We start from the raw sequence: 22,575 nt of genomic DNA, 5'->3' as shown, positions 1-22,575 counted from the left end.
TATGTACGTGGGACAATAGGTGCAATGAATGTCAGTGTCTGAATGAGAAAGAGTGGAAGGCTCTTATGAAGTATGTGGAGAGATTAGAAAAAGATCGGGTTAGAAGATCTGTATCTAGGAGTGAAAGATCGGGATCTTCGAGTAAACCTTTGGATGAATCTTTGCATGTGTCTTCTCCAGCTCATTCACATGTAGATGTAGCACCTTCCCCCCAGGTTTCTCCTGCTCCAGTTGCTGTATCTGAGGATACTACTGATCCACAAATAGTGAAAGTGTTCGCTGCCCTTGCGTCCATGGGAGACCAAATTAAACGATTAACAGACAAAGTGGAAGTGTTGGTTGACAGTGTTGTGGAGGGGGCGCCTGATCGTCTCTCTCGTGCTCCTAGACCGAGACCTCTGTCAAGCTCCCAGACCCAAGGGAGAAGGCATGTCGACAGTCGAAGGGAGGCGAGAGGGGTTGACTTGCGATCAGTCGTCCCTTCAGGCAGTCCTGTGATAAGTCCAGGCTGCTGCAGTTACGCCATAGAAAAGGCGATACTGGGAAGTGCCGTTATTCTTCGGATAGTTCAGCCTCGGGAAGGAGTAGGCGGTTCGCGGAAGTATCGCGTCCTCTCAAGAGGTCATACTTTCCGTCCTCTTCACAGGAGGAAAGGGCTTTCGACCAAGAAGGGTGGAGTAGCCCTGAGATTTTTTCATCGGAGGATGAAGAGATGATCCCTATCAAAAGGAAGAGGATTTTCACGTCAGTTGGAAGTTCGCTCGCCTCTTCGTGTTAGCCCGGTGCGTCCTCGATCTCCTCATCATCAGGAGTCTCGTAAGGAGGCGGGAACGAAGGAGGTGCTGCGGGACATGCAGCAGAGATTGGCAGTGATTGTTCAATCATGGGAGAAGCCCGAACAACCTTCGGTTAGACGTAAGGACTCGTCTCTCCCGGTTAAGTCCTCCAAGAGGACGCAGGACGTACAACGCGATCCAGGACGCAGTGCGTCCCTTAAGAAGGACGAAGTACAGGACGCAGGACGCAAGAGGAGAAGTGATGGACGCATGGTGGACGCATACGTTCAGGAGGACGCAGGACGCAGGCGGGCAGCAAGTCAAAACATTGTCTCGACAAGAAGAGAGAGGAGTTTTATAGGGAGTCAGTGCCGCATTCGCTTTCTAAACAGGAGCTGCATAAGGACTCTGAATTGGAGAGTCAGCAGGATCTTGGTTTTCAAGATATTTCTTCGCAGGAGGAAGAATTTGCGGAGAGTGCGGAAGAGGACAAGACGAAGCTTCCTTTTCGACTAAAGGAGGCACAGAGTGCCTCTTCTTTGTTTGAAGGAGATTTTTCAACCTTCAGGCCCGCCATCGCCTTTGTCGCATTTTCGGAAGACGAAGACAGCAAGGAAATCGCGTTTGTGAAAAGACTTTGTCCATTTCGGCCAAGAAGCCTTCAACGCGTAAATGAGTGGTTGAAGGAGAAGAAAGAGTCGGGGGAAGACTTCTTTTGGTATTTCCTCCGGCCAAGTTGGCTTCGAAGTCTGGTGATTTGGTATGCTACGGGGAAAGTCTGGCGCTGGGAGTGCCTGCCTCCTCCCAGGGAGACTTTTCCAACATAGTGGATAGCTCCGTAGACATGCTTTGGCATTAGCCAAAGTGTGGGTGGAAACTTTTCGTCGGAGTTCGACCATTTACTCAAAGGTATCTTTAGGACCTTGAGGTGTTTAATCTTTCTTGACTAGTCGTTGGGGGCCCTGGCTCGACTTCGGAGATGGAAGAGCGTCAGTACGATTGTCGAGACAGTATATGTCTGTAGGATAAAGCCTGAGAGATGGATGCTAATGATCGGCTTCACTCTACAGCAGGCGTCTTGAAGAAAAGACATCTCTTATGCCGTTCGCTGCTAAAGGAGTGTCGAACGCGCAAAAGTCGGAGTGATGTTCTCTCCTCTGTCAGGAACAGCTTTCCCGCAAGGATCATTAGGACATATCTCTCGCCCTCACTCAGAAGGCGACTCAGATCTTCTTAACGTCATCGCGTAAGGAAGTATTTACCTTCTAAGGTCATGAATAAGACTACGAGGATACGGAAGGACAGCACAGCAGCCTTTGGGGTAGACTTTCGCCTCGACCAGCTTTAGAGGGAAAAGAGTTCCACCAAAAGAGGGGCCAAAACTTCACCAAATACAAGAGTCAGAAGTCCTCCAGACTTGTGCCTGGGGGCCAGACTTTAGACTTCTGGGAAAGTCTGGCCAACAAAGCAAAGGAGCGGATCCTTGGTCCGTAAAGGTAGCGAAGGAAGGGTACAAGATTCCCTTCTCAAAGAAACCACCTCTCGCCTAAGCTCCGAGAAGCCCTAGGGGCTCATTACATCGATTTAGAGAAAGAGAGAGGCTCTTGGCATCGGGCGTCACCCAATGATAGAAAAGGGGGCAATGTAACCGGTTCTGGATCACGAACCCCAGGGTTTTACAACCGTCGTTTCTAGTAACAGAATCATCAGGAAGGTGGAGGCCGGTTACTGGACGTAAGCCAAGTAACTTGTTAGTAGACAAGACCAAGTTACGATGAGAGACGAACGATTCAGTACTGCAGCGAGTACGACCAGGGGATGGATGGTAACACTGGACCTTCAGGCTGCGTACTTCCATATTCCAATTCATCAAAGTCCAGGAAAGATTTGAGATTCGTGATCAGGGAATGATTTATCAATTCAAAGCCCTGTGGTTTAGGGCTGTGCACGGCGCTCAAATTTTTACAAGAATGATGTCGAATGTGGCGAAGTGGCTTCATTTGGCAGGAGTCAGAGTCTCTCTCTACCTCGACGATGGCACATAGAGCAACAATCAAAACAGCAATGTCTGGAGCGCCACGGAAGTAACCATTGGAATAATCAGCAAATCGGGTCTGATGGTGAACCTGAAATAGTCACGATTGATCCCCTCTCAGAACTCGTTTATTTGGGATTCTGATATCCTCAGGACTTTCGGGCTTTTTTCCCACTTGTCACCCGAAAGGCAGACCATGTGTATACGGAAAGTGCAAGAATTCCAATGAAAGACCAATGCTCAGCGAGAGAGTGGATGAGCCTGCTGGGGGCACTCTCTTCGTTAGAGCGGTTCATTTCACTATGGAGATTCACATGAGCCCTTACAGTCTTTCTGAACGAAGTCTGGCCAAGAAGATCGCAACCAGATGCCTTCCGGTTTCCAATTCCTTCGAAGATAAAAGGAGGAACTAAAGTGGTGGGCTAGTTCCGGAGAGTTGTCAGAGGGTACGTCACTCAGCAGAGGAAAACCCAGGACGGATATTATTTCCGACGCGTCAGACGGCAGGCTGCGGGAGCGACGCGTGCCCCGGGAGGAGGCAGGCCTTGGAGCCCGAAGAAGAAAGGCAGGGAACATTAAACAGGAAGGGACTGAGGTGATCTTCTTGGCTTATGAAAAGCGTTGCAGGACCCCGTGGATCAAGCGGCAAAGTGGTTGCAGATTCAAACGCGGACATACCACAGCTCTGGCATATTATAACGGAAACAAGGCAAGGAAACCATCGTTGTCCCTTTGCAACCTGGCGAAGGAGATTTCTTTGGTCGCAGAGAGAAAACGTCACCCTGCTCACCAGTTCATTCAGGGAGGAAGAACGTCAGGGCGGATCTGTTGAAGCAGGGAAGGAACAAGTGGCTTTACCGGAGTGGATGTTGCATATTCAAGGTATGCCCAGAGACTGTGGAAGCTCTGGGGCACTCCAGTAGTGGATCTTTCGCTACCGCAGCGACGAAAAAAATAGAGGTTACCGAACTATTGTTCTCCAAAAATCCCGGACCCTCTGCAGGTCGCAGTCGATGCATTCTATAGATTGGACGGGTATAGATGCGTACGGCTTTCCCCCCGGTTCAAGATTTTAGGAAGGTAATGAAAAAAATTCAGGGAAGTCGAGGAAACAAGGCTGACCCTGATAGCCCAATACTGCCGGCCCAAACGGGTTCACAGGAGGACTGGAATGGACAGTAGATTCTCCAGAGAAGTTACACACGAGAGTAGAATCTTCCAAACAACCCCACTTCGACAGGTTCCACAAGAACCCTCGCTCTGGGTCTGACTGCGTTTTCGGACTATCGAAAGACTTGTCAGAGCGAGGGGTTTTCTAGAGAAGCAGCGAAGGCAGTGCAAGAGCCACGAAGGCCATCGACTATCAAAGTGTACCGTCGAAGTGGGAGACCTTCAGTAAAATGGTGTAAGAATCGGAAGATTTCTTCATCAGTACCGCGGTGAACAGATTGCAGATTTCCTGCATACTGAAGAAGAAACTAGGTTTTTGGCTAATCAGACGATTAGAGGCTATAAAGTGTATGTTGTCGCAGTGTTTAGACACAGAGGTTTTAACCTTCCAATGACGCAGATCTTAGAGATCTCTCAGATCGCTTTGACCAAAGAAGGAGCGACGGTGCCAGAAAACCCACTTCTTGGAATTTGGATGTCGTTCTCAAATTTCTTGGAGACGGATAAGTTCGAAACTATGGGCAGTGCGCCTTCTGCGAGAGATAACGAAGAAAAACATATTCTTAGTGCCTTAAGCTACAGCTAAAAGGATTAGCGAGCTGCAAGTATTGACAAGCAAATAGGATGGAAGCACAACAAAGCAGTTTGTTCTTTTCAACAGGAGTTCTTAGCAAAGATGAAATCCTTTCGCACCATGGCCAAGTCATTGGATTGAAGACTGGCTGATCTGTAGGTCAAGAACAAGAAGGGTTCTTGCCCAGTAAGAGCCTTACGGTTTTAGTAGAAAGAACAAGAAGATAGGGAACTTCCATGTACTCTTGTGCCTCCGTTAAAGATCCTACTAGAACTATGTCTAAAAACGAAAATGCTTTCTTTGTAGAGACGTGAATTAAGATGCTCATTTGCTTTGTTCAGGAGGAATGCTTCCGGTATAATTAAAGTTAAGCTCATGTAGGTGAGAGCAGTAGCTACGTCTTAGCATTCAGGAAAAATTTAGCCTCAAGGACATTATAGAGTAACGTATTGGAGGACAAAACTCTGTGTTTGCCTCTCATACTAGAGAGTGAAGACATTTGATAATTGTCAAACGTTAGGCCCCGTGTGTATCCTCAGGTACAGTACTGGGCAAAGGAAGTTTCCACCATAACCTAATAACATGCTAGGGGGGGGGGGGGGTTTTTTATATTAATTAGGTTAATAGTGTTTTTATGGTTGCTGAGAAGGTTAAGACCAGATCAGTCTGTTGGTTAGTGTTTATTATATGTGTGTGTGGTTCAGGTGAACTAACTTTCTAGCATGAATGCCCGTGGAAATGAGGGCTAGGGTTCCTGTCCAACAAATGGTCACGTCATTGTCAGGCCATTATTGTAGCTTTCTCAACAAACAGGTTCTCGTTTATGTGTTTATCTGTTTTTATTCCTTTTACTTTTACTCTTTTTCTTGTTGCCAGTTCTTTTTCACGTCCTAGTGAGAGTACTAAGGTTTAGCAGGCTAAGAGGCAGGACATACGAAGTCAGCTACCTTAGCAGGTAAGGAACATACTACTAGTTTATAAAATTTAGTTAAATTGATTATGACGAGTTGCTGTATAGACCACCTACACAATGTGTCAATCCGCGTATATATATACGCCAGGTAGTGTCCATGCATAAAAATGGTATTGTTATGATACAATAAAGTTTTATGCATACTTCCCTTACTGGCACGGTATATATAATTAAATTCCCACCCTCCTCCCCTCAGGAGACAGGGTCAGAGAAAATCGAGGAAAACGGGAATAGTTCCAAGTACCAGCCCACGGACGAGCGGGAGTGGCCATCACCTGAACACCAGCGGTACTAGCGGTTGCCGCGATGTTTTGAAATTTTCCATTGCGTCAAGAGGATAAGCTATTATATATATACCTGCAGGAAGTATGCCATAAAAATTTATTGTATCATAACAATACCATTTTTATGATACAATGTTCACATACATACTACCAAGCAAATTATAGTAATCGAAGCCCTTCCTCCTCCCCACAGATGGACATTGCAGCTCAAAACGAAATTGTTGATCTGGTCCAGCAGTACCTGGTGTTCCCGAAAGTGGGGAAGCCCATTCCCTACACTAACGATGGCAGCACTGCCACCAAAATTTGAATTTTTGACTGCCATGCGCAGGAAGCTTTCAGCTATGTAGTTGCTGGGTAAGTTATTATGTGAACATTATTTTATCATAAAAATATAAGTATTGGATTGCTTAGGTAGAAAAACTGTCAGATTGGAATTGCTTGATAAGTAATATAAAGCCTTATTTGGTTCATGAAACTTACCTGGCAGATATATAATATAGCTGTATTTATGACGCCCGACAGAAATTCAAAACTAGCGGGCACACGTAGTGGGGCGCCAGGTGGTAGTACCCATTCCCGCCGCTGGGAGGCGGATACAGGAACCATTCCATTTTTATTCATATTTTTTCTGTCGCGGTGCTGCAAACAACGGTTACAGTACCCTCGACTAGGATTTTGATTATCGGCTTAATATTATCTGGATTGACTTTTGGTATCGGACGTCTGGATGTTGGATGGCACGCGTAATCGTGGATTGGTTTTGATCTTGATTGGCTTTCGTGGAAGATGTCGGGATCAAAAGTACGGGAAGTTTCAGAGTGTGTGTGAGGAGTGAACTAAGGTTAGGCTTCTTAAACCTTCAGTTGATCCTCACACAGTTGTATGGATTGCAGGGGGCATGTATTGCTTGGGTTGATGAGCGGTTGCAAGAATGTAAGATTTGGGATGATGATAAAATGGAAGATGTATGAGACCTATCGACGTACAATTGGAGCGCGATAGAGTCAGGAGGTCTTCCTCCAAGGGCAGTTCTACTAAAGGTAAGGATAGTAACATTTTCTCTCTAACACAGCAGATTTTGCTTCACCTAATACCTGTTTGTTGCCTTCGGGCCCCAGTGCTGTGTCTGGAGAAGGTAACACCTTTCTCATGATGTGGAGTCTATGCGTGCTCTGAATCTAAAGTTTTGGCCCTAGAACCGGCACTGTGAAAGTTTGTGTTAGTGCCCTAGTGTTGTGGTAGGGGCGTTCAGATCGGGCCCATAATGCCTCTAGGCCTAGACCTCTACGGACTCCCAGCGACTCAGGGAGTGGGTATGTCAAAAGCCGCAGAGGGTAGGGGCTCCCCACCGATTCTGGCGTCCCTTAGGAGGCCTTGTGCTAAATCCCAGGCTGCCAAGGAGCGCGCACGAGCGCGTCGTCCTGAAAGGATTGCTTTTTGTCCTCGAAGCGTCCTCCCCGCGGCCAGGGTGTGTTGAGCGCCGAGAGGACTCGCGTCCGTTGAAAAGGACCTTTCGCTTTGAGGACGCTCACGTCCTATGTCTCATCTTCATAAGAGGACGCTTATGGACGCTTTTCCTCCTCAGAAGAGAGGAAGCTTTCTACGAAGAGGGACGTTTGGGTTCCACGCACAGGAGTGTTCACCTGAGAGGCAGATAGCTGACCTGCAGAAGGAAGGAGGCGTCACCTCGCCCCTCGCCTTCCTCACAGGCTCAGTCTGCCCCTTTCTTATGCTCTTGTCACCTGACGAAGGGGGATATCCTAGTGTCCCTTCAGGACCAGATTACGTCGCTGTGGCTCAGATGACCGCCCAGCAGCAGTCGAGGCCTAAGCGTAGGAAGGACGTTCGGCTGCCGTCAAGAGGAAGGAGCAGCCTCATTTCTCTCGTCTGCCTCGTCTCTCTCTCCTCTCCGGATCGTCACCGTCTCGTTCTCCGAGTAGATCTTCGCTCTCTCAGGAGAGACGCCTCGCCAGGAACACTCGGAGTTCAAAGCAGGACGGCTTTGCGCTCTCGGACAGGGAGCTGTTGAGGGACGCTCGGCAGGACGTCTCCGGCTTCTAAGCAGGACGCTTTGCGCTTCTACAAGACGATTTAGGACGCTCGGCAGGACGCTCGGCGTGCGAAGCAGGAGCTTTGAGTTATCGACGGACGACTTTGAGGACGCTAAGCGGCGTGCTCGCGTGCGAAGGCAGATGCTTTTCGCTTTTTTTTTGTGTTCTTTTTTTTTTTTTTTTTAGAGCGAGGCAGGACGCTTTTGAGGACGCTAGCAGGACGCTTGCTTGGCTAAGCAGGACGCTTTTGGGCTCTCGTCAGGAAGCTCGCGCTTCCTCTCGTAGGGACGTGTCTGTTAAGACAGTTACCGTGGCTTCTAAGGAAGCTCCTCTTTCACAAGATGTCCGTCCCTCTAAGGATCGACGTAAGGCGAATCCGGTTACCTGTATCGGTACTTCCAATCCAACGGAAGTCATTGTCAGGATTGTAGACTGCTGGAAGGTACTCCCTCATGATGGGCGTCTCCAGTCCTCTTAGGGGAGGAAGGGGAACTTAGTAGTCCAGGGAGTTGTCGAAGAAGAAACAGCCGGTAGCTTCAGCTGTCTCGGGAATAAAGGTTCTTGTTAGGCTGTTACGTTCAGCTTCGGGGAGAAGTTCCAGCGGCAGCCCTAGGTATCCTCCCTCTCAACCCTTCCGTCGTCCAAGACGTTAAGACCCCGAATTCGTCGAGATGACGACAATCGCTGTCGACCAAGAGGGCGTTTAAGAAGCTTCAGACTTTATGTCTAGAAGGAAGATCAGGGCAAGACCACTTTCGACCATCCACCCTCTAGACTCGCCGGAAAGGAGGAATTTGAGTAGGACAAGGAGACGTGGGAGTAAAGGTTCCTTCGTCCTCCGATCTGGGTGACTTCTCCAGGGGGTTTTTTTTTTTAAGGGGTGGGACGCTCAGAGAGGTCTCTCTTATCGTCTGCTAAGGTGTCCTGACTCCTGTCGGAGACTGACCACCACTGAAGGGATGCTTCGTACCCTAAATGTTTTTAATTCCTAGATGTGTTGGGAGTTTTAGACTCAAGTCTAGAAGGTCCTGATTCTCTCAGTCTGGGGGAGCTGTCCAGCGTGGTTGTCATGTATGGACAAGGAGTCAGGGATGGTTCGAGAGGCTAGTTTCATTTGGAACTGCTTTCCGGCAAGAAAAGAGCCTGCTTTGCAATTTTTACCGCTAAGTCGGTATCTCCCGCTCAGAAGCGAATTGCTCTCTCTTCTTGCGCTTCTTTCGGACCACTCTTCCACAGGCTATGGTAAAAGGATCTTGCAAAGAGTTTGCAAGAAAAGGCGACCAGGACCTCTTGGTACAGTCTTCAAGACGTCCAGGCAGTTCTTCCACTTCGACATTCAGCAAACCCCGAAGAATCAAACCCTTTAGCGGGCACCCCCCTCGAGAGCAGTCTCGAGGGAGGAGGTTTTTCGAGAGGAGAGCTTCATTCAAACCCAAAACCAGCCAAATGAAGATCTCGTCCTCAGACGCCAGTCGGGGCCAGAACTGGGAATTCTTTGCGAGGCTTGGAGGCAGAGAGGGGCGGTATCCTTGGACTCTCAAGGATAGTAGAAGCGGGGGACGAGATCCTTTTACATCCTCATCCTTTAACATCAAACCCCCAGAGACCTCTCTACATTCTTATCAGGAGGAAGAAAAAGTATTCTTTCGATCTGTTAGACCCAGATGGTCGAAAAAAGAGCGGTGGACAAGTCTTGGACATAGAGTCACCGGGCTTATACAACAGGATTTTCCTGGAGTTGAGCAGCCAATCTTTTGTAGAAAAGATCAAGTTCAAAAATGGAGACGCTCAGTCGGTGCGGAGAGCCTTGGACCTGGCAGACGGATTGGGTGTCTTGGACCTGCAGAAACGCGTACTTCCACGTCCCATCACCCTCTTTAAAGGAAGTACCTGAGATTCGTCTGGACAAAAGGGTTGGCAATTCAGAGCCTTTGTTTCGGTCTCAGCACGGCCGGTGGTTTTCACGATGATTATGAGGAATGTAGCGAAGATGGCTCCATTCTCAGGGATCAGGATATCCCTATACCTCGACGATTGGCTGACAGAGCGTGTCGAGGGGCAGAAGTTGTCTGAAGAACTTCAGTTTAGGTTAGGCCATAGCAAAGCTCTGGGTCTTTAGGTCAACTCCGAAAAGTCGCATATGACCCCGCACCACAGTCCATCGGCATCTGGGGATCAGATGGATTCAGTGGCTTTTCGGGCGTTTCCATCCCAGGAAGTCAGCGACTGGGTTTAGAGAAAGTCGCAGCTTCCTAGAGAAGGAAGTTGTTCGGTGAGGGAGTGGAGAGTCTGTGTGCAACCATTTCCCGGCTAGAAAAGTTTGTCTTCATGGGGAAGACTGCACCGCAGGCCTCTCAATTTTTCCGCGGAAAGAATGGAGTCGAAAGAGGACCTGAATGCGATCCTAAGGATCTCCAACAAGGTAACAGTCCATAAGATGGTGGCTCGACCTCAGACGTTACGAGAGGCTTCTCTTAAATCTTCGAGCCACGACCTAGGTGTTCTAGGCGCTCCATTTCCGGTTGGGGAGCAACACTAGGGGGGGAGGAAAGTGCAGGCCCTGGAGAGGGGAACAGTGCTGGCACATCAGTAAAGGAAAACTGGCAGCGATATTCCTGCGCTGCAGTCTGCGAAGACAAACTGTCAAAGCAAGGTTGTTCAAGTCAACTTCAGTAATCGCAGTACCACTTGAGAACAACTTTGGTATCGTAAAGACTATCAGGGAGGACTACTTAGCCTCCTATGATCCATGCTGTACCCATCCTTGTGCGAAGGATTAGTTTTAAGCCCAGGACTTCCCCTTCTTTATGGGAGACGCCAGGCGCATCAAAGACCTGACAAGATTCGGGGCGGGGTTCAGAATGTCCAGGGCGGACCTTCTCAGTCGCGAAAATCAGATTATACCACAGAATGGAACTGGCCAGGAAGTCTCCCCGTCAAACAAATGGAATTGTGCGGGACGTCCTCTAGTGAGACCATGTTCGCTACATCAAGGACGAAGAGGCTTCCTCCTGTATGCTCCCCAGTTCTGGACAGGGGCAATTGCAGTGGGACGCGTGGGCTCTGGAACTGGACAGACTGGATCTTACGCCTTTCCCCAATTCAAGATCATGGGGACGTAATAAGAGGAAAGTTCGCAGCTTTCAGAAGGGACAAGGTTTTTGATTGACTCTGATTGCCCCAATGTGGCCAGCCAAGAGAGTGTGTTCACACGAGGGTCAGACATTTCCTGTGGATCCCAAGAACGTTGCCTGGAGGAGGACTACTCAGACAGCCGCACTTCACAAAGGTTTCACCCAAAAACTCTCCGCTCTGGCTCTGACTGCGTTCAGGGACTATCGAAAAGTTGCCAGAGCGAGGAGGCTTTTCAAGCAGCTGCGAGGCATCGCTAATGCTCGAAGAGCCTCTTCAGGAGCTGTCTACCAATCTAAGTGGTCTCCTTCAGGGCATTGGGTGGCAAAGAAGGAGGAATTTCTCTTCCACGGCCTCTCGGTGAATCAGATAGCAAGATTCTTACTCTATCTAAGAAATGTGCAGAAATTGGCAGTTCTTACAACACGGGTATAGGAGTATGTTGTCGCCGTTTTTTTTTTCGCCACAGAGGACTGGACCTCTCCGACCAATAAGGATCTGCACGATCTCTTAAGGTCGTTTCGAAACACCAAGATTCCACAGGCAAGACCGCCTCATGGAATCGAGATGTGGTTGTTGAAACATCTGATGCTAAGTCACCTTTGAGCCTCTCCATGAATCTTCTCTAAGGGACTGACGAGAAAAAAAGCTTTCCTAGCTCTCTTTCTTTTCTTTTTTTTTTTGCGACGGCGAAGCGAGTTAGTGAAATCCAAGCGTTCAGTAGCCTAAGTGGGTTTCAAGGGAGACAGCGCTGTCTGCGCGTTGAAACCTTCTTTCTCGGTTAAAGAACGAGAACCCGTCTAATCCTTGGCCAAAGGCTTTGAAATCAAAGGAATATCGAAGTCTCGTTGGCGTCAAGAACAGAGAAGAGCACTGTCGCCCTCTGTCAGGGCTCTCAAGTTCTATCTGAATCGGACTAAAGAGATAAGAGGTCCTAAGGTAATCTCTGGTGCCTCGGTGAAGAGACCAGAATTGCCGTTGTCGAAGAATGCTGTGCTTTCTTCTCGAGGGACGCCATTAAAAGAGGCATTCATCTTGCCAGAAGACGATATGAGCTCTTTAAAGTTTCAAAAGCTCAGAGGTCAGAGCCGTAGCTACTTCTCTTGCCTTCAAAAGGAATATTGTCTTATCAGAGATATCTTGATAGAACCTTCGGAGGAGCAATTCCGTATTTCGCCTAACCATTACTCCGGGATGTGAGAACGATTTACGGGAACGTAGTTCTTTGGGGCCCTGACATTTCGGCAGGACACAGTTTTGGGGACTGAAGGTTGGCTCTCTCCCTATCCTTAGCTTAGTTAGGTTAGTTTTTATTGTGTTTTTGGTTGATTGTGAGATACTCTGGGAAATCTCCCATTCCTTATGGTTAATGTCAGGGGGTTTTTTGGTTAGTTGGTCAGGTGGTGGTCGGTTGCTGTGTTACTGCCATATGTTTGGCTAGATGGTCTTGTCACATTGTGGTCACCTCCCCGTGACAGAGCATCCCAGAGTGCACCAGCACTACAGGTCCAACCTGGCTGGCAACTTCTGAATAAAAGAATAAGCAGGCTTTAAAGTGACATGTTAATCACAGAGTCTACTTGGCTATCAGGTAAGGAACCAATAAGTTAATCTTTTAATTTTAATTTAAAGTTTCCTAAAATCTAGTCTGTCTCTACCCACATCGAGGTGTGATTCAGCTATATATATATCTGACAGGTAAAGGTTTCATGAACAAAATGTTAATTGTTATAATCAATTAAAGTTTGTTCATATTACCGGCCAGATATATATAATTAGAGTGCCCACCCTCCTCCCCTCAGGAGACAAGGGTCATGAATAATATGAAATGAAAATGGAAATGGTTCATGATATCAGCATCCCAGCGGCGGGGGAAGGGTACTACCACCTGGCCGCCCCAATACGGTGTGCCGCGAGTTTTGAAATTCTGTCGGACGTCAGAAATACAGCTATATATATATCTGCCAGGTAAAGTATGAACAAAACTTAATTGTATTATAACAATACATTTGCATACAATCAACTTACCTGTCAGATATATACATAGCGTAAGACTCGTCTCGTCCCCGGACAGAATTCAAATTTCGCGCCACCGCCTGCAGGTAGGTAAAGGTGATCTACCGTCCTGCCTGGGTGGCAGGACTTAGGAGCCATTCCTGTTTTCTATCATATTTTTTTCTGTCGCTTGGAATTGTAAACAACGTTTGCAGTTCCGACTGACTTGATTTGGAGTTCATCGCCATCTGATCTTCTGGGCTATTGCAGGGAAAGTACTGGATCGTTGGTTCGGCATACAGCATATTAATCTTGTTTTGATTTAACTTTGGCTTCGAAAAGTTCGAAGAAGAATGTTTAGTGTCAACTACCGAACTTTTCGGTAGACAATCACATAGTTTGCAAGAAGGAAAATTTAATTTATCATAATAACGTGTAGTAAATGTAGAATTGATTGAGCTAACTTCCTTCTTGACGATGTAAGGAAGAATAGTACGCTTCCTTTAGGAAGTTTATTAGCTTCTCGTTACTAACGAGCCGTCTTAGAAGCATTAAACATTATAGTAGTGTGGTAACCATCATCTCCTTCTTACTTAACGAATCTTCAAATTCATATTGCAATTTGAAGGACAAGGAAGGTAGCTCTAAATACGAGCTATGAAAGGTAGAAGTGATTTACTGTTAGTGCAGTGGAGGGTGCGTCTGTTCGGCTCTGTTCTCGCTCCCAGGACTAGACCTCTTCGAAGCTAAATCCAGAGGAGAAGGAAAGCGAAAGCCTTACGGAGGGTTATGGAGAATCCCACCGATCAGGCGTCCCCTCGGCAGGATCTGTATATGCGTCCAGACTGCAAAGTTCGCCATGGAAAGGAGTTCCTAATTCGTAGAGGGTGCGTTGCGATCGGCTCTGTCTCGCTCTCAGGCCTAGACCTCTTCCAATCACAAGCCAGAGGAGAAGGAAAGTCGAAAGCTTACGGAGGTTATGGAGAATCCCACCGATCGGGAGTTCCGTCGGCGGGATCCCTGTTAAACGTCCCCCAGACTGCCAGGGATAGCCATGCAAAGGCAGCCTTTAAAAGTGCGTCTGTTTCCGTTTTCTTTCATCTACATCCGAAAAAAGACGAAGAATGTACATGTTAGAAGTTGGACGATCTGGCTCGTTCTCTGAATAGAGAACACTGATCTCATCTGAGCGAGAGGCTGAGAGCCAGCCAGCAAGCTAGCGCGAGCCCCGTTCCAACAGCAGCAGCGAGCCGCGTTTCAACAGACTAGCGCGAGGCCGCGTTCATCAGACTAGAGCGAGCCTAGTTCATACAGAATAACGCGAGTCGCGTTCAGCAACTGAGTGAAGCGCGTTCCAGAACTTTTTCTGGGCGCAAGGCGCTTCAGAGAAAACAGTGTTTTGCTTTAACTAAGGGAGCATTATAGTAGAAATGGCAATCAGAAGATGCTTCCATGAACGTTTATGTCAAGAGGCGCGTATAACAAGACAGAGGCGCTCGGAGCTATCTAGGGCGCACGGGACCTCCCGCAAGCGGAACGTTCCAGGAGCGAGTCTCCTTTCTAGCGTGCGGAACATTCAGTGCGGCGGAACTATTCCAGAACGCTAGGCGCTAGTAGCAAGGATCAAGACGCCAGGCGTCAGAGATCAAAAATCTTCATTAGAGAGAGAGGTCAGTCGCGAGATCTCTCTTGAATTTTTACTGTGCAACACAACCTTTCCCCCTGGCAAATGTGCAAGATGTCGCACAGGCGGCCGTTGCTTTTGTCAGAAGGATTCTGATACTAAGAGAGAAGCCCTTTTCATTATTCAGAAGACTCCTTGTTAGCAGTTCCTACTCAATGCGGACTCTCTTCCTTCATCATGCTCTTCCCTCGTTTTGATGAGAGCAGAGGCTTGGGAGTGTTTTCTTATAAGATCTATCGATGTGTGGGTATGATGGCGGATAGAAAATATCTACTTCCTTCCGTAAACCCTAGTGTATGAACAGGAATTCTGTCTCTTCGCGATTATGAAGAAAATCACGAAGAAGATTTAAAGAAGTTCTTGATTAACTTCGTTCTAAGGATGTATATATATATATATAATATATATATATATATATTATATATATATATATATATATATATATATTAATATATATATATATATACTCTTTCTATCGTTCTATTAACGAAAGAACGAAGATAGTAGAAGGTTAGTAGCGTTTCTGCTGTATGAGAAAGAATTACGATACGGTCCAATTCATAAACCACATCGTAGTTACTTCTTTTCTTGTGCAACTCATATTAAAAGTATCCTTCTAGTCTTTCCTAGGAAGGACTACGCTTAAAGGGATTGTTAAGACTACACCTACTTAGCTTCTAGATTTATCGAAGTCGTTCTGATTCGCTTAAATATGCTGGTAATAAGAACTTCCTGGAAGGTTCGATAATAATTTATATTAAATTCCTTATAATTTGAGGAGTGGCAACTCTGGAAGAGAAGAGGGGACTGCTTTCGCTGAGAGCCTGAGACCAACGCAGTACGCCGTGCCAGGTACTGCAGTACAGTAGGTGTCAGTCAGAGCGGGTCGGGCGAATCTCTCTCTCTCCTGCGGGAGGGAATAAATTTCCCGTATTCCTCCCCTACAATGTCTGGTCGTATACTAGGATGAGGTGGATAATTAAGCTAACATAAATAAATATTGTATGCCTTTTGCTAAGAAGTTTCAATAAGAGAGGATAGTACAACCTTTCAATCGCGGTTTACCGTAGGTAAAATATCTAAAGGATTCTATCGCAGCAGAAACATTTATATTAGTATGCTCTCAGGCTTACGAAAGCATAGCTTGTTAGAGTACTGCTCCAGAAGAAGATGGAATGAGTCGGATGGAAACATTCCTCTTTGGGACAAACTTGTTTCCCTGGAATGGACTATACTACGTAATAAAGTTTTTCCTACTAAGAACGGAATTAACATGTGAAAGGATGTCGGTACCATAAAGGCACAGCTGTTATGGCACATAACATAAAAACAATTAGAGAAGCGCCAGTCTGGGCGCAACGCGCCCAGAAGTAACAACCTGGCGCCAATGCTCCAGAAGCGCCAGCCTGGGCAAAATTTGCGCAGAAGCGCCAGCCTGGCGCAGTGAGCCAGAGCACCATCAAAGAATTTTCTCGTTTTAGCGAGTTATTAACCGAGGAGTCAGTAGACTCTCGGACACCAAGCTCGTACGGCAAGATTCGTCCCGATTTCGCTACCCATTAATCACTTCAGGCCATTGCCACGAAACTCTCATATCGAATAGAGAATCGAGGAATCTCATTTTTTTTTTTTTTCGCTCCTAGGCGACCGCAACAAAGAGATCCTTCTCGATCGACGATAATAACTGTTAACATGTTTAAACATTATTGGGAAGAGTTGTGAGAAGACGAACAGGAATTCCTATAGATGCTCCTTTTCCTACTTCTACCCCGATTGAGATGACGTGGGGAAAAGCTTCAAGGAAGCTTAATTCTTGCCAGTACAAGACGCAAATGGCCCTTTGGTGGGAAGTGTTAGCGCCTCGTAGGAAAGACGTTGCGCTTCCAATCAAGAAGTCTGTTCCTTCTCTCCACTGCGAAGAGATGAGGCGTCATGCAGCGTGAAGCTTCCAAACATATAGCAGAGGCCTTCGGTTCGAGAGCGAGATCGGGAGAATCTTACGAAGACACGTAACGCAGAGAGACGTGAGACGTCGTCAAGACATAATAGTCATTTAAAAGCTGCTTTTAGACGCTGAGGCTACAACCAAAAATTTTGGCGCAGTATAGACGCCTTTTGAGAGCGAAGCGTCTTACAGGCGCGACGGCAGTCTCCAGAGTCAGCAGCCACACAAAGGGAGCGTCAGCAAGGACGCTTGGCTGGACTAGAGCTGTCATCAAAGCGGGAAGCGTCATCCATTTATGGAGAGAAGCCTGGGTGTTGGCGACTTCCAGGACTATTAAAGCGGGGAAGAGGAAGGAAATCATTCCCTTAGCCCCGCTCCTTTTAGGAGTTTGTCTCCTCCAGAGGAAAGACGTTTACGAATTAGCAACGGAGACTCATCTAGAACCCGAGTTAGAAGTAAACTCGGGGAGGTTCAAGGAGAGAAGGACTGTCGGAAATATAATGTTTTGACAGCCTTGCTTCTAGAGGAGTATGGAGACGACTCTTGAATCTGCCTCTCCTCCTTCTCCCGCGCGCTCTTTTCTCGAGTGCAAGGACGAGAAATCTTCGTTTTTTCTTAGAATTGAAGCCCGCCATTGAAGAAGTTAGTTAGTTAGAACGGTCCTTCTGCATGCCTCCAGCGAGACTAGCTGGTAAAAGAGGCATTTGATATCAGACGGGAGAGAATAGGGGTATTTTCTCTTCCGTCTACGTCAGAAGCGGACTTTTCGACCTTAGTTGACGCTTCACGTAGACAAGGTTTGAACTCTGCCCGTATAACTTGGGGCATTTCAGAACGGGACCATCTCCTCAAGGGACTCTTTCATGTATTGGAAGTTTTCAACTTCTTAGATTGGTCCCTTGGGGGTGATGTCCAAGAAAGCCCATGATTCTGAAGGACTCGAACCAGAAGTCCTTCTGTGTATTTTGTCTTGTATAGACAAAGCGGATCAGGATGGCTCGGTTGAGAATCTCCTCTTTGTTTGGAGCAGGTCTTCTTAAAAAGAGGACAGTATATAGTGTCTTTTTAACCAAGCGGTCTCCCACGCCTCAGAGGGCAGCGCTTCTGGTACTCGCCTTTGTCTGACTTTTTGTTCCCTTCTCAGTAGTGGAAGGACATTTCTCCGTTCATTAACTGAGAAGGCGACTCAAGACCATTCTGACACAGTCAGTAAGGAAGAAGAAACCTGCAGACAGCCCCAAGAACCACTGTCATTGTCTGATGAGGAGAAAGACCGGGCCTACAAACCTGACACAGATGCGCTAGATGCGAAACATATAGGGACAGATAAGAGTGTCCGATGTGGACATTGCCAGACATCCTCGACACTTACCAAGCTCGAAGCTCCGGCAAGTGGGGAGGAGCCACCCAGGCGCGAGGCGCCAGGCAGGCGCGACGGGCTTGGACCAGCCAGCGGCGAAGCTTCCAGGCAGGCGCAAGGCGCCAGCCAGGCGAGAAGCTCCAGGCAGGCACAAAGCGCCAACCTGGCGCGAAACGCCAGCCAGGCGCGAGGCGCCAGGCAGGCACAAAGCGCCAACCTGGCGCGAGACGCCAGCAGGCGCGCGAGGTGCCAGCCAGGCACAAAGCGCCAACCCTGGCGCGAGACGCCAGCCAGGCGCGAGGTGCCAGCCAGCCGCGAGGTGCCAGCCAGCCGCGAGGGTGCCAGCCAGCGCGAAGCTCCAGGCAGGCGCAAGGCGCCACTCCAACCAGGAGCTAGACGCCAGCCAGGCGCAAGGCGCCAGGCAGGCGCGAGGCGCCAGGCAGACACAAAGCGCCAGCAGGCGCGAGGCGCCAGCCAGGCGCGAGGCGCCAGCCAGGCGCAAGCCAGGCTCTAGGCGAAGAATCCAGCTAAGACGCGAAGCGTCATACAGATGCGAGGCGCCAGTCAAGCGAAACGGTACCAGACAAGCCACGCTAGGCGCCAACCAAGAGCGAAGCAACCAGCAGGCGCGAGGTTTCCCTGCCAGGCTTCAGGCTTCAGTCGGGTGAGATCCATTTCAAGAAAGCCCTGGTCTTCTTTGAAACATGGAGATCTCCTAGCACTTCATTAGTGACTTGATTCCTTCAAACAGCTGAGAATTAAAAGCGCAGGAAGTGCGCGCTTTTGCAAATTCTTGTTCTTTACATAACAATATGTCATATAAGACATAATTAGCTGTGTTGTACGTAGAGGCAACTCTGTTGTTGACTTCTCATTACACAAAGGATGTCAAGTTAACCTACGAGAGATCCTTCTTCTTTTGGTTTATAACGTTTCTGCGGATACGTTACTGGGTATAAGGAGCCGACAAACCTGATCCTTAACTTTGAGTTAAAGTTTTTTTAACTTAGTGAAATTATTGGGGGTTTTTGAAAGGAGTGTGGGGATAAAACTCTTCCAATTTGAGCGCGAACCCTCGTGTTAGGATCAGGTGATCGGGATCGGTGTTGCGCTCCTTCATAAGTGTATTGTCATATAGTGGATCAGCACCATTGACAAGTCCTTTCAGGCTCTGCCGAGTAAGTGGATAAGACCCCTTCGGCAGACCCACAAGAACTCTTGGCCATAGGATCACATATCTCGCTAAAGTTTCTTGAGGTGATGCAGGACTACTGGGCGGGGAAACAAACACACGAAGTCTACCACCTATCAGGTATGGAAACCAAGGTTTTTTATTTATTTATACCTAACAACATATGTTGTTTACCTGTCTATTCCTATAGTAGCTGTCTCTTACCCTCCACCGAAGGGTGCCAATCAGCTATGATATATCTGACAGGTAAGTTGATTGTATGAAAATGATATTGTTATGATACAATAAAGTTTCATACATACTTACCTGGCAGATATTATACGATTAGGGGCCACCCCCCAGCCTCCCCGCAAGGAGACAGGTGGAAGAGAAAAAATATGATAGACAGGAATGGTTGTTCCTAATCCTGCCACCAGGGCAGGACGGTAGACACCTGACCTACCTGCAGCGTGTGCCGCGAAAATTTGAATTTCTGTCGGGGACGACGGAGTCTTAGCTATGTATATATCTGCCAGGTAAGTATGTATGAAACTTTATTCGTATCATAACAATATCCTTTTATTAATCCAAAAATATACCATTTCCCTTAGGTCTCATTTTTCCACTGTCTTTTAGATGTATTTTCATTTTTTCATTGCTATGCATGATTCATGTCTGTATGGTAATACAAATCATATCAGACTAATATACAATTTTACTTTGTATGCAGGTTCATTTTATTTTATTTCCAAATCTTATTCAGCCTACCCCATGTTGGATTTGATTTTTTAGGCTCTAAATTCAGTTAAAGAGAGCCTATATTATATTGTATATTGTTCGTGAATATTTGGAAGACCCAACCTCCCTAATATTTTCTCCTTCCACTGTTATTTTATTCTTTACTTCTTAAATATAGGTATTTTGTGTAATGGAAAGTGCTGCATATTATTCTTAAAAGTATATTACTATACTTAAGAGAAGGGTATCTTATCAACTCGGGTACTCCAAACTGTGTCTATGGTTTAAAAAAAAAAAAAAAAAAGCCACAAAATCTCATTATACAACTTTGTATTAAACAAAATTCATATTTTTTATAACCAAAAAGTTGGCATCTTTTGATAATTTTTTTTTTTTTTTTTTTTTTTTTTTTTTTTTTTTAAATACAAACATTGACAACTGTAATAATTCTTGTCAGTTTTCCTGAATGAGATGGTGTGTAACAGGTCCAGCTTGTTATCATATGAATATGGTTGATAAACACCATAGTAGCTAACATAATAGGGCAAGTAAGTCAGAACAAGACTAGATCTGCACTGTATGTACGGAACTAGTATGTGTGTGACTCGGACCGGTACGGGTGTGACTCAGGACCGGTACAGGTATGACTCGGAACAGTAGAGTCGGAAAACTAAAAAAAAGATTTAATAACGATAGCCTTTGTTTTGATAGTAGCCTATAATTTCTATGTTCTGTTCTTTATAGTCTAATTTTATCCCTATCTATTCATAACACTTTCAAGATTGACGAGTCAAATTCCTGTCAGTTTACCTGAATAAAATGGTGTGTAACTGGTCCAGCTTATGAATATATGAATATGGTTGCCAAACACCATAGTAGCTGACAGGATAGTGTAAGTAAGGCAGACAAGACTTGATCTGTACTGTGGGTACAGGACTGGTATGGGTATGAGTGGGACTCAAAACAGTAGAGTTGGAGAACTCGGAAAATTTTTATAATACATCGCCCATAATTCATGTTCTGTTCTTTATAGCCTAATTCTATCTCTAAAAAGATATATCTAATCATAACATGTCATGTTCAAGAATGCAAGGTTTAATTCCTGTTATTTAGCCTTAATGAGATGGTGTGTAAAGGTCCAGCTTATATCACACAAGATTTGTTATACATATAAGGGTGTATTGATCAATTCATATCAATTTGCAGCATTGTAGCATTAATTCATATCAATTCACTGAATTTAGCATCAATTCATGTTGATTCATGTCAATTTTTTGGCATCAATTCTAATTGATTTGGTATCAATTTAATTATTTCAACATTTTTTTTTCAATTCCAGTTCACACAATTTTAGCATCAATTCCAATTCAATTCATAATTGACCCAAACCCTGCTTAAGATAATACCTTTAGTTGTTTCCCCTCTCTTTAACTCCAAAACAGACCAAAGGTGTCATTAAATGAAGTATCACATAATGCGGCCATCAGTCTGATCAAGAGAGCAATTGCTGCAGGAGTTAAGGTGTCAGAAGTGTATGTCGATACTGTTGGACCTCCTGAAAAGTATGAGGTATGTAAAATGAATGGAAATATTTAATATATAGCATTATTGCTTTAAATTGTGGCCTTTAGATGTTTTTTTAATAGTAATAGAAGTATCCATTGATTATATATTATGTGTATATACATTATATGGTATACTCTAAGTTTTGAAATATAAAATTTCATTATATAACTACCTACTGTGACCTGTTAGGGTGTTGCATTACTACTTAAAGGACTCAATACCTTGGGCCTGAGTGTCAACCATTCTTCGTTAGTACTGCATGTTTTGCTTTGTATCCTGTGGATTTTGTCATGGTCTGATGAATGTACTATCAAGTATTTACAAATCCTTTTAGCATTTATGTCATTTGTAGTCTCATTATGATATTGGAAACTGCTAGGGGTTGTGTATAAAATGTTTTATAGTTTTATGCATAAATATTTTTTTTACACTAGTGATGAACTGAGAGACTCATATTTATCCAGGCTAAGCTGCAAGAAATTTTCCCTACTTTGAAAGTGTGTGTTGCCAAGAAAGCTGACGCTCTCTTTCCATGTGTGTCAGGTGCTAGTATTTGTGCGAAGGTAAGGTTAATTCCCAAAAGATTTTTTATTTTATAACTATGGTAAACTTTGAGAATACAGGCAGTCCCCGGGTTACAATGGGGTTTCCGTTCTTGAGACGCGTCGTAACCCAGAACATGGTAAGAAATGCTAAGAAAACCTTACTTTTAATGCTTTGGGTGCATTGAAAACTATGCAAACTGCATTCTTGTTGCATTTTTCATCCAAAAAACCTTCAAATATTGATTATTTTGCATTTCTGGTGTCATATTTCATCTGCCAGATCAGTGTTGTAGGCGCCGTAACCCTGGAAATAATTTCTGATGAATATAATTGAAAAACTACTTAACCTCAGAACATCGTAAGCCAAACCCATCGTAACCTGGCGACTGCTTCTTCATAATTTTTTATAGTCTTTTTAAAACAATTTACTACAAAATATTATCCAGTATATGAACTCAAGTAAGGACTTTGAAGTACGAGAGAGAATAAATATTTTAAGTAATAACATTATTTTATTATTATTATTATATTTAATCTTACTAATATTTGAAAATTAGTACTTATTATGTATTA

At 45.7% G+C, this 22,575-nt stretch overlaps 1 protein-coding gene across 1 annotated transcript in view; it reads left to right on the top strand.

Annotated features, from left to right (window-relative positions):
- LOC135223784 (ribonuclease H2 subunit A-like) overlaps window positions 1-22,575 on the top strand; it is a 134,298-nt gene that overhangs the window by 31,347 nt on the left and 80,376 nt on the right. Inside the window, exons 3-4 of the mRNA XM_064262620.1 lie at window positions 21,334-21,460; window positions 21,922-22,020. Of these exons, the coding sequence (XP_064118690.1) occupies window positions 21,334-21,460; window positions 21,922-22,020 (226 nt within the window). The remainder of the gene's footprint in view (window positions 1-21,333; window positions 21,461-21,921; window positions 22,021-22,575) is intronic.

This window comes from Macrobrachium nipponense, chromosome 11 (assembly GCF_015104395.2).
Source record: "Macrobrachium nipponense isolate FS-2020 chromosome 11, ASM1510439v2, whole genome shotgun sequence".
Taxonomy (NCBI): domain Eukaryota; kingdom Metazoa; phylum Arthropoda; class Malacostraca; order Decapoda; family Palaemonidae; genus Macrobrachium; species Macrobrachium nipponense.
Note: the sequence above shows the minus strand (reverse complement) of the source record. Positions and strands in the feature narration are given on the sequence as shown.